The sequence below is a fragment of the Lagopus leucura genome, unplaced genomic scaffold (genome assembly GCF_019238085.1).
Source record: "Lagopus leucura isolate 7727_CA_CO unplaced genomic scaffold, USGS_WTPT01 Super-Scaffold_100055, whole genome shotgun sequence".
In the NCBI taxonomy this organism is placed as follows: domain Eukaryota; kingdom Metazoa; phylum Chordata; class Aves; order Galliformes; family Phasianidae; genus Lagopus; species Lagopus leucura.
Window position 1 is genome coordinate 1198607 of NW_024962301.1, and position 15424 is coordinate 1214030.

The 15424-nt window shown below is 52.3% G+C and overlaps 1 protein-coding gene across 1 annotated transcript in view; it reads right to left on the minus strand.

Moving 5' to 3' along the window:
* Positions 1–1582: 1582 nt before the first annotated feature.
* The window catches only part of NOS1 (nitric oxide synthase 1), a 57158-nt gene continuing 43316 nt past the window's right edge, over positions 1583–15424 (minus strand). Inside the window, exons 20-29 of the mRNA XM_042886209.1 lie at positions 14503–14581; positions 13838–14031; positions 13065–13234; positions 12617–12827; positions 11887–11974; positions 11476–11597; positions 11002–11150; positions 10516–10710; positions 9978–10096; positions 1583–9111 (exon numbers count right to left, since the gene is read on the minus strand). Of these exons, the coding sequence (XP_042742143.1) occupies positions 9096–9111; positions 9978–10096; positions 10516–10710; positions 11002–11150; positions 11476–11597; positions 11887–11974; positions 12617–12827; positions 13065–13234; positions 13838–14031; positions 14503–14581 (1343 nt within the window). The 3' untranslated portion in view covers positions 1583–9095. The remainder of the gene's footprint in view (positions 9112–9977; positions 10097–10515; positions 10711–11001; positions 11151–11475; positions 11598–11886; positions 11975–12616; positions 12828–13064; positions 13235–13837; positions 14032–14502; positions 14582–15424) is intronic.

A 15424-nucleotide genomic window follows, 5' to 3' on the forward strand; every position in this document is an offset into this window, starting at 1 on the left:
TGCCATGGCTGTGCTGAGGTGATGCCACCACATCTGTGGCAATGCCTGAGATGATGCTGTGCCATGGCTCTAGCAGTGCCTGAGGCGATGTTCCCCATAGCCATGGTGAGATGGTGAGCTGTAGAATACAATACGTAAGGGGTCCATAACATCTCTTAGTTTTGTAAACTCAAAGGGAATTTGCAAATAGCATTGCTTAGAGTATTTATAGCGTAGAGGAACTTACTGCTTAGAAGCATTTGTTGTTTAGTTTAACCTCTTGCTACCTCAAGACCAATTTATTGCTTAGTTTAACCTTCTGGGAGCCTTCTCAAGTCAGTAGAAAGGGGCCCCTAAGAAAGCAATGGATGGGGAAATAAGCAGGATGGGAAACTGCTGAGGCATGCAAGGCAGGAAAGGAGCTCAGAACTGGAACATAGGTCGAAAGGACATGGCGAGGAAGACGTCTGACTTCATCCCAGAACGACCACCGAATGGGGAGGAAGACATCAAGCCTTCATCCAATGGAAACTAATGCACATGCCCTGGGGAGGGGGACAGTATATAAATGAATTCCTGGAAAAGCAATTAATATGCTAATGGATCTTGGGTAACACTGTTGAATATGCATGGCTTGGCTTATAAATATAAAGGGACCCCACTCTTTGGTGTGCAAGCTAGGAGGAGCGATCCCCCTTGCACCCTGCGTGTGGCGCAGCGCTGAAATAAAGACGTATCTGCTCTTCTAACCTTACGTGGGTTAGAGAGTTTGATTCTGCAAATCAATGGCAGTGCTGAGGTGATGCTCCCCATGGCCATGGCTGTGCTCAGGTGATGCTCCCTATGGGGTCTGAGGTGATGCACCCCATGGCTGTGCTGAGATGATACTCTACATGGCCAAGGCAATGCCTGAGGTGACACTACCCAGGGCTATGCCTGTGCTGAGTGATGTCACCACATTTGTGGCAATGCCTGAGATGATGCTATGCCATGGCTCTAGCAGTGCCTGAGGTGATGTTCCCCACGGCTGTGGGAATGCCTGAGGTGATGCTCCCTATGGGGTCTGAGGTGATGCTCCCCATGGCTGTGGCAACGTTGAGGTGACCCTGCCCAAGGCTATGGCTGTGCTGAGGTGATGCCACCACATCTGTGGCAATGCCTGAAGTGATACTGCCCATGGCTGTGGCAGTGCTGAGGTGATGCTTCCTATGGGGTCTGTTGATGTTCCCCATGGCTGTGCTGAGATGATACTCTACATGGCTGTGGCAGTGCCCGAGGTGACACTGTGCCATGGCTGTGGCAATGCTGAGGTGACACTGCCCATTGCCATGGCAGTGCTGAGGTGATGCTCCCCATGGCTGTGGCAATGCTGAGGTGGTGTTCCCTATGGCCACGGCAGTGTTGAGGTGACGTTCCCTATGGCTGTGGCAGTGGGTGATGGGTAGTGATGAGTGATGCAGTGCTGTGATGCAGCCCTCGTTTCTGTCAGGTTAGTAGATATCACCAACAGCAGCACAGGTAGTGAAACAGAGCAAGGCCAGTGTATCAGGAGAGATCTTTGAGTGCGAAGAGCCCACAGACAAGAGTAGAATGAGGTCTGCTGTATTTTAGGGGTTTTTTTATTCTTATTATTTTGACTGTAATGCAAACAGGCATAAGTATTCCATAAAATCGTAAGATTGGAACTATACAGAAAGGTGCATGCTTTAGAACAATGTGGATATCTTGCAAACAGAGCCAGAGTCAGTCCAAGAGAGGGGGCTGGAGTACATTGTACGAATGGCAGAGATTTTAGCAGCATTGAGAGCTCAGAGGTAGGGGAAAACCATGTTTCTGACCACTTAAAGCACTGCTATGATCAAACACAACGCTGCTTCACCCTTGCTCCCACTGCCCCTTTGCTCCTCAGGAGAAACCTACCTTAGAATCACACGAGAAGCTACAAGATAAACCACCCCTCTCCAGTGTCTGATGGGATGCCAAGTGAGATGAAAATGCACCGGTCTGAAATCGGGGCATCATTTTATTGACCAAATGAAGGCACGGTGACATGAGGTGCTGAGGAGAGGGAGGGAGGAGCGGGAGGACCAGGAAGGGGAGAGAAACTGGGGTCCCATCCAGCAGAGCAGAACTCACCCACAGCTGAAGCGTTTAGTAAAGCTCTGCAATGGAAATGCTGGGAGTTGCCTGCCCCAAAGCTACTGCCCTGCACAGAGTGGTTTCCTTTCTCAATTTGGAACCACTGCTCTTTAGGAAAAAGGCCACCAGAGCAAACAAAACAAACAAAAAATAAAAAAAAAGAAAAAAAAAACACCAAAAAACAAAGCAACAACAAATCAGTCTGTTAGGCTTACACTTTCCAGAGGTGCTTAAGGGAATCAGGAGAAGAAATCCCTGTTCCTATTACAAAAATTAATTGGCACTGAATATCAAATTCCCTGGGTGGATGGCAGCACTCATGTTTCTAACTACGTGCAATCTAAAAAGCAATGAGTCCCGGCTGAAAGTCATCTCACTGCATTTGTCTCCTGCCTGGGGAGATGTGTGCAAGCTACAAGAACTCAGGATGTTGCTACAGACTAAGGGAACCTATTCTCAAGCTCTTTTTAGCATACGGATCCCAGGGTTTTTGAAGGCATCTCAAGGCAGCAGGGCACATTTAACCTTAGCCATTCTGGATATACACCTATTTTGTAGAATTCCAGCAAAGCAGACATTTTGCACTGAATTTCATTGGCGTCAAAGCCATCACTTCAATGCTGAGCACGGGGAGATGCTGAAACGTCTTCTATTTCCAGACATCTTGGTGAGCACTGCAAAACATATTCTATTAAGACATGGCTTCATACCATGATCATACAAACAGAAAGACAAAACCCACGTTTGAAAGCAGGTAGCACTAATGCCTCTTGTTGGATCTGAATGCATATTAAGGCAGCTTTATTGCCTGTGGAAAATTATAAAATCTCCATTTGGCGATTACTGTGGGGACAAAACACTCAATTTCATCCGAAGCAACAAAAAAGAACTCGTAGATCACTTGGTCTTTTTGATTGGCTTTTGCAGTATTTAGCCTTTTCCGTACTTTCACGTATTAAAAATGCCTCTAGAAGAAAAGCACTTTGTCCTGTGTTATTCACTGGCAGATTTCTGCACTGGCCCTATGGAACTGTGTGCCAGCTCTGCAGTCGGGCCGTGCAGAGTACCTGCAGCCCAGCTCTGTGCTGCTCTCCTCAGCCCAGAATTGCTGCAAGCTCAGCCTGCGGGTCCCAGAGTAGCCCCCAGCATCTTGCCCTGCCATGGCAATGAAGAGCAACTGCAAAGCCTTGGCCTGCAGGCAGCTATTAAATAGAGGGTGCTGAAGGCAAGGCTCATGCATGTCCCTTTTGATGTCTTTCCTCCCTCCTTCCTCCCTGAAATCGAGCCAGGTAGGCACATGAATGAGTAGGCAGGGAAACAGCAGCACTCACAGTGAGGCACTCTCACTGGTAAACAAGCTGCGGCTGCTCAGCTATGAACTCACAACCTGTTTGGTCGTTGTTTTTTTTTCTCCCAGTGATTTTGGTGGCTCAAACTTCCATCACAGCCTTCGCTGGAAACATCTGTAGGGGTAGAAGCCAAGGCTTTCCGATCTGCTTTTTTCGTCTCACAGCAGGATGCAGGTAAGTCTGCATTACAGTGCTTAAATATTTCACGAGTTGCCCTTGCAGCCATGCTCAAGTCAAGCCAATTTCAACCTCCGAAGTATCTATTTTACTTCTGCAACCAAGTGCTTGAAAGCAGCAATCTCATTAGCTTTCTCCAGCTCCCCTGAACTCCCATTAAATACACACGACCATATGGAAGAAGCTAGAGCTCAGATCTTCCCATTGAGGGTAGATTTCAAATGGAATACTAGAGTCATGCACTGCAGGCAGGCGCAAGTGCAGATTGACACGCACAGGAATACTGCCATTGTGAAGCTGCTGCTGCTGCGAAAGCTTTATCCTGCAAGCTGCTGAACACCCCCAGTGCCACAGAAGCCAGTGGTTGTGGAAGGCATTTCGTACCTGGAAGGACTCAGATGCAAGACCTGAGTTTGTGAATTCAATTTTCCAAGCCTGCAATGCTGTCCAGATTTTGCTCCTCCTGTTATAGCGAAGGAAATTGTTCTAACAAAGGCAGAGCTACAGCAAAGTTGAATGGTCCTGTAAGTGTGTCTCCATCTGTTCTGTAAAGAGACTGCACTCCCCTCTGGAACTATCAAAGCAATTGCGAAGTTATCAGAGCAGTTCTGAAGCTGAGAACTGGTCCCCAGTGAAGGCAGGAACAAAGTTTAGTTTTGAGCATAAAATTTCCTTCCAAAAATGCTGGGAACTCTCCGCAGCTTCCCCATAGGTATAAATCAAAGGTCTGCAATGGCTTCGGTGGTATGTCAGGAGGCAGCAGCTTGGGCTCAGGCTTAGTGCACGTCCACAAGGCTTCATCAGAAACACAGCCTTCTCTAAAAAGCGTAATGAGAATGTTGGCCTCCAAACTGTGGTAGGTGCTCACTGCTCAGCAGTGTGTGCAGAAGATGGTGTCCAGTTTGCACCCACACTCCAACTCTGCCCTGTCTTTGTACCACTGTGAAGCCCCACCAAAAGAAAACTGCACAGCACAGCAGAGCTTATAGCCTGCTCTCAGTGATCCTGTGAGCAATTTACCCACCACGGTTTTCACTTGTGAAATGAAGTCATCTGTTCCTCTCAGCCTCCAGCCTTTGCGTGCTTGGAGCAGCTCTGAAGAGAGCAGGAACAGGAGGGCACCCTCAGCACCTCTTCCTAGCACAAGGCACTACAAGCCTGTTGGCATCCCGAGGACCTGCCCTCACCCAGCTGTGGACAGGCAGACAGGGCTGGGGGGGACACAGGAAGGATCTGCAGGGGGAGATGGTGCAGGGAGCCTGAGGTGAGAGGCATTGCATGGTAACAGCAAGAGAACCAGCAGAGCAATCCCATTTAGATTGGACACAGCTTCATGCGGCTGCTGTCTCTTCACATCTCCTTTTCTGCACGGGAGAAATCACGTTTGCTCAGGACACAACTGCAATTTTCCCAGACATACACAGACACATCTGAGTGTGGACGCAGTCCCCTGCTTGTCACTGAGAAGTTTAGGCACAGGACAGGGGCAGGGAGCATGGCTGCCCAGCCTGAAACTCTGTTTCTCTGGCCAATACAGATGCAACTGCCTTGGTTCCTCCAGCAGAATGATCTTAGGTCTACCCAGTGGTGATTGTGAAGTGTGTTGTCTTTGCAAGTCTGATCCTGATGAGAGAAGTCTCATTATTTTCCCGCTGTCTCTCATAGATAGCAGTAGAAAGAACAACAGCAAACTCCTAAGCAGTCCTTCTGGGGAGATGAAACCTTTGAAGTCATCAACAACACAGGCAGCAGGTACCCTTGTGCTGAACGAACAGCTTATTTTCCCCTGCTAATGGACACAGCAGGTTGGGAAAACACAGAACCATTTCCCATGAATTTTCAAGTTGGTACATAACTTTCTGTGGAGATCTGAGAAACTTACAAATTAAAATCTCTGCAGAAAAAAAAAAAAAAAAAACCTCACTTGGTAGCATCCTGAAAATCCAATCTCCTATTTAGAAAAGATCCTCTTTGTGTTTAATCTCTGGGGAGCAAAAAAGAGCTGAACTGCTGCAAAACAGGCAGTGGTGGAGGGCATCCTCCAGGACAGGGACTGGGGCACTGGGTTGGGCCAGGAGCCCATTGGGTCCTGTGCCCCCTTGCTGCAGGAGCTGCATGGGGCAAGGCAGCAAGCAGCCAGCAGTGACATTTGTGACCCGAGGGCCCAAAAGGCATGGTCCATCCTGGTGTGACACCCTGGGCAGCTCAGGGCACCGGTGTGCAGCACTCCCTGCTGTTTGTGCATGATGGAGATACTGTGGCTGCACCCACGTGTCAGACACGTCACACTGAGATGAGCAGAGCCTAGACAACTGGTGGAAGAGCCACATCTGTGGAATGAATGATAAAGCAGATCCACAGGTTCATTTCTCCCCGCGCTGTGGGAGAAAATTGAAGTCGAAGGGGAGTGCGAAGCCTTCCCAGGTCAGAAGGACAAAGGGGGAGTGGAGACATCTGAGACTGACTCAACAAAACGCAGTGAATCAAAGTTCCCCGTGGTTTGGCTTGTGAGAAGCCCTGCTGAGGGCAGAAGGAGCGGAGAGGCAGCTTGGAGTCCTGCAGGATGTGCAGCTCTGTGGACCTCTATGGCAGAGCCAGGCAGGCCGGCTGCCCTTCAAGCAGCATTTCTTTTCAGAAGATTATGAAGGACTCACCTAACCATTGAGCTTCAGACAGCCAAAGCTGTCTGCCCCTTTGGAAGTCCCACTGAAGGCAAGGCACACGCCCTGTTCCCTCCTTTGTGCTTCCCAGTGCTTTCACTGGTATCTGCTGGAGCAGAAGATGGAGACGGCAGGCTTTGGGGCACAGGAAGAGCAAGCCAATTCATCTCAGTCACAGACTGCAACAGCAATAGGACTTCCAGATGGGAGATGTTAAAGCAGTATAGGCAGAAGGCAGGACTGGAAAAAACTAATTGCTAACAACGCAGGTTGAGCTGAAAAGAGGACGAAGACAAGGGCATTTCTTTGGGCACACCCTCCTTTTCAGATTGTGTCACCAGTTCTATTAAAAGTAGGAGCCATAATCAGAATCAAGGCAGGGATGTGATGTGAATTTGTTCTTTAGCTCTGTTTCTGCAGCCATGGGACGTGGGTTTAGGGCCAGGTTTGCTGTACGTACGCAGGTCTAGAGCCAGGGGTTTGGTTCCCATCAGCAGGACGCCTGTCTGAATTCACACATCCCAGCGAAAAAGGGACCCAGCTCTCTCACCCCACTACCTGCCCTAGGATTGGGGCACAGGCCCTAAAGGAGGACCAGGGGCTGCACTTCATCCCATCCTGTCCAGCATTCACCTCCACATCCGCAAGTCCCCAGGCAGCGCCACGAACCCAGCCTTGTAACTGCCATCTTAACGAGCTCGGCTCTGGCCACACTGTGGCAGCATTCCTTCGCGTTTCATGCCCTGCAAAGTGAGCTGCTGGGACCAGCAAAACTGAGACTGGGTCTCTGGTGCCCACCTGGCTCTTAAGCTGGAGCTGCTTGAAGCACCCAGGGAGTTGAGGCTGCAGATGGTCCCAGCTACGACCGACCAAGCAGCAGGAAAGGGCAGCAGGCTGAGCGTATGGTAGCTGCACTGCAAGGGAGGCCAGCATGCCTTGCACCACGGGCTGAGGGAGCAACAAGCCTCATGCAGATCTTTTTGTTCCCACTTGGGCTTAGGGCAGCAAATCCGAGCCCTCTGAAAGCAAAGCTCTACTTTACAGCTCCTGAACAAGCCTTCTGCTCTCTCTGGTGCGGTGCTTTGTTCTGTACAAGCTTCAGTTCACAGTGCAGCAAAGTGGGGACAGGAGGACAGGATCAGCTCCAACACTAGCCTCGTGTCTCTGCCTCCACCAAGGGCCACAACCGCCCAGAGCCCCTCACCCTGCACTGAAGGAGGATAAAACCTTCTGAGGGCGAGAAGGGGGGGGGGTGAAGAAGAAGGATGCACGAGGTTGTGCTTGATTTACCTCTCTGACAGCTCTCCTCGGCTAAAGGGACCGATACCTTCCTGTGACACTGCTAAGGGCTCGTTTGTGGGGCTGCAGTTTTGCAGCCAGGCTGAGGTGTGAGCGTGGCAGAGCCCAGAGTCATGCAGCAGCCTCGCAGCCCATCTCACCTCCAGGTCGACGAGACGTCCCTGCAGAGACAGCTCGTGCTGCTGGCAGGTGGCACACAGCCTGCAAGAGGGGACAGGCTTGCCACCAGCAGTGTCTTTATTTGGCAGTCAGGTCACTCCATGCTGGCGCTCGCTGCTCCCGAAGCCATGAGTGGGGTTGGGATCTGCTGTCCCAGAACTGCTCACAACACTGCACTAAGGTGGAACTGGTGCTCTCCGTGCTTTCAGGAACTCTGTCAATACAGCCTCAGCAGGGACCAGGTGGTGGGAGCCTTTGTGGCCCTCCAAGTTCTGCTTTCCCACATGGAGGTGCTCCTGCACCCAGGGTTGGAGCTGCTTCTCTTCCCTCCTTGTGGCTTTCCAGTCTCACCTGGGAGAGGGTTCAAGCGTTCACATTGCAAAGCTCAAGGATGCAGCTGAATCTCTGCCCCCAGCATCACAGCTGCAGATTGCACATCTCCTGCAAAGCCTTTCGGAGGACAGCCTGGCGAAGCAGCACTCGTTGCTACAAGTTTCTCCCTAGCACAGACATCCTGTGTGTTCAGTGCTTGCTCTTCAGCAGGAAGACTTTCATGCCAGCAGAAGTGGGGACTGAGCAAAAGGGGAGACTTAGGGGCAATGGGGAGCAGAGAAGGAGGCAAACAGCGCAGAGTGCATTTAGGAGAAACTACAACACGTGAACTGCAGATGTCCTGCCTTCTGGCTCAATACAGATGCATTTGCACCCAGGCTGGGTGGGGATGAGCGAAGTTCACAGGCACAAGGACATGGCACATTGACTGCCCCCAGCCGTGGGCTCGTGCCCAGGCCTGAACAAGCCCAAAAGAAAGCAAAGAGAACGCCAGGACTCAGCCAAGCCCCAAGCTTGGGGCTGAGGGAACGGCCCCCGGATCCCATAAAGCAGCAAGAGCCAGCCAGCACCCAGCCCCTGCCACTCTGCTTGCCCCCAGAACACTAAAACGCAAATGGTCACAAAAATGGTAATTTCATGCAGCTGCAAAATGCCCTCATGAGAGGATGGAGAAACGAGAAGTTCTGTTAAGAGCCACTGCGAATTATAAAGCCATCGTACTTCAGTGGGGAGATCAGGGGAAGGGAAAGGGGATGAAAAGAAACCACCACAGGACAAGAGAGAGAGCAAGAGAAAGAGGAAGAAAAGGCAATAAAAATCATCATCATCATCATCATCATCATCAAGACACAACAACAGGACAAGAGACAGAGCGCTTTCCATGGGCAGTTCCCCGGAAAAGGAGCCACTGTGTCCGTGAAATACAAAACCCAGTGCCCTCAGCAGGAGTGGGCAGCAGGTGCCGGGACTGGTTGGGCATCCCTTGGGGCGAAGGGTCCAGTTAGGAGCAGAAAACCCTGCAAGGGAAAGGGCAGAAAGGGCTCAGAGGAAGCAGCTGAGCACCCTGCTGGGTCATGTGGCCCTAATGCGGGATGAGTAGAGCTGATGTAGAGCAAAGCCGTTCCGGAGCTTTGTCCTCTGCTTCCAGGAAGGCAGGGTGGGATCCTCAGGGGTCTCTTTGGAAACAGGAGTACTGTGCTCTCCTGTGTACCTCCCCACAGGGCATCTGCAGTACGGCCAGGGAAAGGCAGTGATCTTCCCATAGGTCCCTCCAGAGGACTGCTTACTGTTGCAGATATGCACAGGGCTGTGGCAGCTGGGTTAGGTGGGCACTCGTTAATCCTCCCTACAGATGGGAACTGGCGGCTCCCCTTACACAGTGCAGACCCTGGGCATTGGGGCAGAGTTCCTCCCAAGTACCACAGAAGTTGGGAAGCCAGAACTGCATGCCAGGACAAAAGCCAGGATGAGGAGTGAGATCCGTGCACATCCCTCATCCTAAATAAACCTGCTTACTAAGGGAAGAGTCCCTCAACACAGAGCTGAGCGCATGGCAGGATGTGACAGAGCACAGATACCTCATGGCACCAATTTTGACTTCTTTTGCTTGTTTTCTCCAGAGTGGAAAGACAGAAAAGCCTCCAAATCTTTCCCAATTGGAGCTCCAACATGGGTACCCCCCAGCATGGGTAGCAGCTGCCTGCACTCTCTGCTATCACAGAGATGGCCATGCAGCAGTCTCTGCGACACATGCAGAAGTGAAATGTCTTTTTCCAGCCATTCTTTAGGGCTAGAGATGTGCAGAAGTTAAACTTCCTTTCCCATCCCACAGCCTACACACTTGGGGACCAGAGCAAGGGTTAAAATAAACATGTCAACTCACTCATCCGTATCTTTTTTGCTCTCCTCGATGAATGCAATAGACTCAGATCTAAGGCGGTTAGTCACTTCGTACGTGCGCAGGGTGACTCCAAAAATATCCTCGTGGTACCGGCTGTCATCCTGAGAGCGAGGATGGGAGAGGAACAGGGGGGAAAGGGAAGGGTTTACAAATGGTCGGTGCTGCTATGTCACAGAAGGCTGCGGGGCTGTGGGCAGGTCCCCACTACACACCAAGTGTTGTGGGGCCGGTGACAAGAGCTGAAGGGGCAGGGAGGGCAGAGGGGCAGAGACACAACCTTCCCAAGGTCATGCTGCATTGGGCAGCCCTGATGTGGGAGAGACAAGCAGGGGACCCGCAGCCTGTGCTTTTATCTTGCAGCGGTGACAGAGGGACAGCAGGCACTCAGAGTGGTGAATGGGCCCAGGAAGGTTGCCCTGAAGATCTCATGGGGAGGAGCTGCTCATCACCTCTTTGCAGGATGAGGCACCAGGTGCAATGCCCGGAGCAGGATCTTGTGCAGGGCATGGACACCACTCACCCGCAGCTTGCTGATGAAAGCGCCTGCCTCCTCCACCGACAGCTGGCCCTGCTGCCTCACGATGCGCTGAACGGTCTTGAGGACGTCCCCAGCCATGGTGACATCCCCACAGACGTAGATGTGGCCTCCCTGTTCCTTCAGCGCTTTGTACACCATTTGGGCCAGCTGCTCCTGTAACACGTCCTGCACGTATTTCTGCAGGAGGGGGGAGCAGAGTTAATTTCAGCTTCTCAGCCCCCTTCACCCACATGCTCTGGGAGGCCCAGCTGCCTCCAGTGCCTCTTGTGGAGAGCAAACAATGCCTTGCTGCACCCCTAAAAGAGGTAGATGGGTGAGTAGCAAAGCTTCATTTGGTACTTTTTTCTGCTGGTTCTGGATCGCCTTGCTGGCTGACACTGTCCTGCTGCCCTTGGCATGGGGTTGCAGTGGGGAGGACGCGGTGTTGTGCTGAGGATCCCCACCCACAGCCCCAGCACCCACCAGCACCTTTGGTTTGTCCGGTTCCCGGGAGTAGGCTGTGTACAGCTCTCTGAAGACACCTTGGGTTTTAGCAAACAGCGTCTCCTCTTTGTAGATGTGATCAATCCTGGACTGCCGGCACCCAAACACCAGAACCATAGGACAGGGCTTCAGGCCTGGGGAGAGAGGGGGGGAAGCCATCAGCCTGCAGACCAGCAGCATCCCTTTCTGCAAACTGCATCACTGCCAGCCACCCCAGCAGCCCATGCAAGGAGCCCACCAGGGCCAAAATGCCCTTAAGAAAACAACAAACCAGCCCAACACTACAGTACATAGAACCATAAAAACTTTGAGTTTTATAGGAAGACTGTTAGGGAGTTTGAGCTGCGTTCCAAGTCTGCAGCCCCTTTAAGGAGGTCTGGGCCAGCTCAGGGCCCCAAACAGCCCAGGATTATGAGTGCTGCTTGGGGTGAGGAGCAGGAGGAAGAAGTGTCAGCTCACCTTTGTGCTGGATTTCAAACAGCCGCTGCTGCCAGAAGCTCCGGAATGGGGCAATGCCAGTGCCGGGGCCAATGAGGATGCAGGGCACCTGAGGGTCCTGGGGCAGGTGGAACCCAGGAGCCCTGCACGTGTTGAAGACATCAGTTAAAGCCAGGCATGATGCTTCCTGCCTTGCCTCTGCTAGCCGAGACATTGTTCAGAGAAGCAGGGATTGAAATCTCTAAAAGTGGCATTTTAGTGCAGAAGAGAACACGCAAGAGGGACCCATCTGTTCACAAAGCCAGCCCTGCTTTCTCTGCTCCCTTGGTGCTTTGCAAAGAAGGACCAGGGGGAAAGAGCTCCTTCTGCAAGGGTCTTGCCCCATCCTTCACCCCCTTCTCCCATCCTTCACCCCCTGCCTGGGCCACTCACCCTCTTACAAAGCAGGGCACAACCTCGTCACTCTGGATCCTATTGAGCCAGGAGGAGCAGACTCCGTGATGGATGGGGCCTTCTCCATCTAGGAGGAAGGAGAGGAAGGGCCGCACTTAGCACACCAGCCAGTACTGAAGTCTCTTTCCTTTCTGAAACTCTCCCTGCTACATTTCCTCCTGCACACCTACTGTCTGTCAGCATCTCTGATCCATCCCCATGCCTTTGGGAGGGGGTTGGCACTTGGATCCCAATCTCCCCCAGACCTGGATAGCTGGACTTTCATGATACCTTGGAAGCCCTCAGTTTTGTCCTTGGCAACCCAAAGTAAATGGTCAGCATATTCTCCCACGTTCCATGGTGGCATCAATGGGCTCTACCCATGCACACCACAAACAGGGCTGCTGAGAGACATCATTGCTTCCACTGGTACCAAAATCTGGCTGTTAGTTGCTGCGTGGACTTTGGTATGGGCAATGGAATAGTCCTACATGGAGTTACTGGTTGGTCTGGGCCAAGTCTTCCAGGCTGCCCTTAGGTGGATGGCCCTGCTCTGTGCTGTGTGACAGCAGTAGCATGGGCTGAAGGCATCTAACTGCTGCAACAGGTAGAAAGGCTTCTACATAACATCTCTCAGTCAAAGCCCTTACGGATTTGCCCATGTGCTGATGTTTTTCCCCTACTCCCCACTCCAAGCCCACCTCCTCTGTCCCCCGCCTCAGCTTGGTACCTCTAGTGCGGTAGGAGACCACGGCCACGGTGAGATGGACCTCTCCAGGGTACATCTCTGGGGAGGAGCTGATGGAGTAGTAGCGGGGCTGCAGCAGGGGCAGCTGTGTGAGCAGCAGTGTGGAGGGCATCTGCACCGAGGGGAATTCCTCCAGCACTTCCACCACCGTGGGGTTCTTGGACCACTTCCACTCCTCGTACTCCTGCAAGCCCTGCAGCCAGGTTGAGAGGGAGGGTGGGCTGCAGCATCGGCCTCTGTGTGCCCAGAAATTTATTTTATCTGGAGCTGAAGGACGGGGCTACTAAACAGGCTGATGCTGAAGAGGAAGGTCTGCACCCTGGGGTGTCATTAATTAATTTTGGGACTGCCACGTGTAAAAATGAAGGAAGTCTGCTCCAGAAGTGAAACAACCCCTGCGAGCCCCTGCAACTGGGATTTGAGTTTTTACCTTGCTAAGGACCTGCAGACGTTTCTTCTCCTTGTCACTGGTGGCCAACAAAGCAAACTGCTGCAGCAGCAGCGGGGTCGGAGGGGTGGTGATGTCCAGATAGTATTTAAAAGCCTGGAAGATGGTGCATGGTGGGATGCGGTTCTCGTCTGTCCAGTTACTGATGACGCCTGCCAGGAGGGAATCCAGCACAACCATGGGTCAGCTGAGCTGTACGGGTCAGCAGAGCCAGGGGGGATAAATCCTTGCTTTCGTTCCCCCCTGCTCAGCTCTGAGACAGTGAGTGATGAAGAGCCAGAAAGAAGTGTCAGAGATATCTTCGTGCTACAAGTGAGATGCTGTGCCGTGAGTACAAATACGGGATCTGATAGTGCAGCACCTTCAGCTTTGGTCACTCTGAATGCATGCTATTTTCCATCTCCTCTCACACTGTCCATGGCAGTAGGGCACTGGGCTCGTTCCCAGAATATCTCAGAATATCTCTGCTTCTTCTATAAGAATATTAGCACCTTTAATTGGTCTGGAGAACAAGGAAACCTCTTCTCTGTGGTCCCTGCTCAGCCTTCAGACCCTTTCTTTGCCCCATAAAGAAAGAAGGAGGAATGGCTCTGGGCAGCAGAAGATGGAAGGAGGTGTTCCCAATCCAGATAAATGCAATGAGATGGCAAAATTCCTCCTCGAGGCTACCTACCTCCTCGAGGAGCTACAGGGACCAACGTGAGGGATGAGTAGGGGGGAATCCACCTCCACGTAGGGACTAGGGATGTGCTTACCTAGAGCTGTGCTCCTCTCCTCCAGGAGCTCCACCTTCACAAGCTGGTTGGCCGGAGGAGCATCCTCAAGCCTGTCAATCAGGGCATTGACCAGCTCCTCGTGGTTCCCTGGAAAGACACCCAAGTGGTCCCCAGGCAGGTACTGCAGCTCCTGGTGGCCATTGGTGTGGAGACGCAGGAAAATGGTCGACCGACTGCAGAGAAAGGAGACAAAGCAGGATGGTGTTTGGGGGAGAACAACAAGGAGCTGCTGAGTGACATCCTTGACAGATGTGGTGCTGGGCACCATAGCAACCTGCCTTCATAGAATCATAGAATGACTGGGTTGGATGGGACACTAAAGATCACCCAACCCCAACCCCTGCCCTGGGATGATTGCTTCCACCAGCTCAGTCTGCCCAGGGCCCCATCCATGGCCTGGAGCACCACCAGGGTTGTGAGCACCCACAGCTCTGGTCAGCCTGTTTTGTTCTCAGGCAGGAGACTACAAGGTGGCTGAAAGCAGGACATACCCTTTCTCAGGCTCAAACGGCCATGATTTGCACAAATGTAGTGTCAACGGGACATCTAGGGTCAGGGATGCATGCAGCACCACATGTACAGGTGCTTGGGTGCCCTGTGAGCACATTTGGTTCCAGCAATCCTGGGATGCTCACGTTTCCTACCTGGACTTAGGGCTCTGCAGGTTTTGGCGTGTGATCAGCCGGGCTGCGTGGACACGCTTTTTGTGGATGCTGTACAGCCCTGCAGAGGAGAAGAGCCCATGAAAAGACACAGCAGAGCATCGGAGCCTTGGGGAGGACGCAGCACGTGTCCCTTCTGCGGAGGACCAGGGAGGGCTCAGCCACCACCTGCACAAGGTGTGGGGACAGGACCTGGCTACCGGTGCCAGCAGCAAGGTGGCTGAATTGGGAAGCGCCAGGGCAGTGCGGCAGAGCATCAGCTGCAGGAGCCATGCTGAGGGGCCAGGTGTCAGTGGGCTGGCCCTGCCATTGCACCGCAATGCTCGGATGAGCGGCATTTGGACAAGGCCAGCTTGGAAGGTTCCCAGCTTTCCAGCTCTGTGCTTCACAAAAAGGGGTCAGGAGGAGGGAGAGAAGCTCAGAGCTCAACATCCCTGTTGCAAAAACAGGCAAGGAACAACCAGAGGGGACTGAGGTCATCACAAATTCATCGTTGAGTGTTTGAGGGTGTTCTGGTTTCAGCTGAGACAGAGCTGATTTTCTTCGTAGTGTCTGGTATGATTCTATATTTTGGATTTAGGAGAAAGCAACATTGATAACACACTGATGTTGTAGCTGCTGCAGAGCAGGGCTGCACAGAGCCAAGGACGTTTCAGCTTCTCACACTGCCCTGCCAGCGAGGGGCTGGGGGCAAAGAAGTTGGGATGGGACAAAACTGGGACAGCTGACCCAAACTGGCCAAATTCCATATTCTGTACCACATGACATCATATGAAAAACTGTAATGAAGGGGAGTTGGCCAGGGGAGCAGCCACTGCTCAGGGACCGGCTGAGCATCGGTTGGCAGGTGGTGAGCAATTACTTTGTGCATCACTATGCCAGGTTAAACCACAACAGGTTGGGG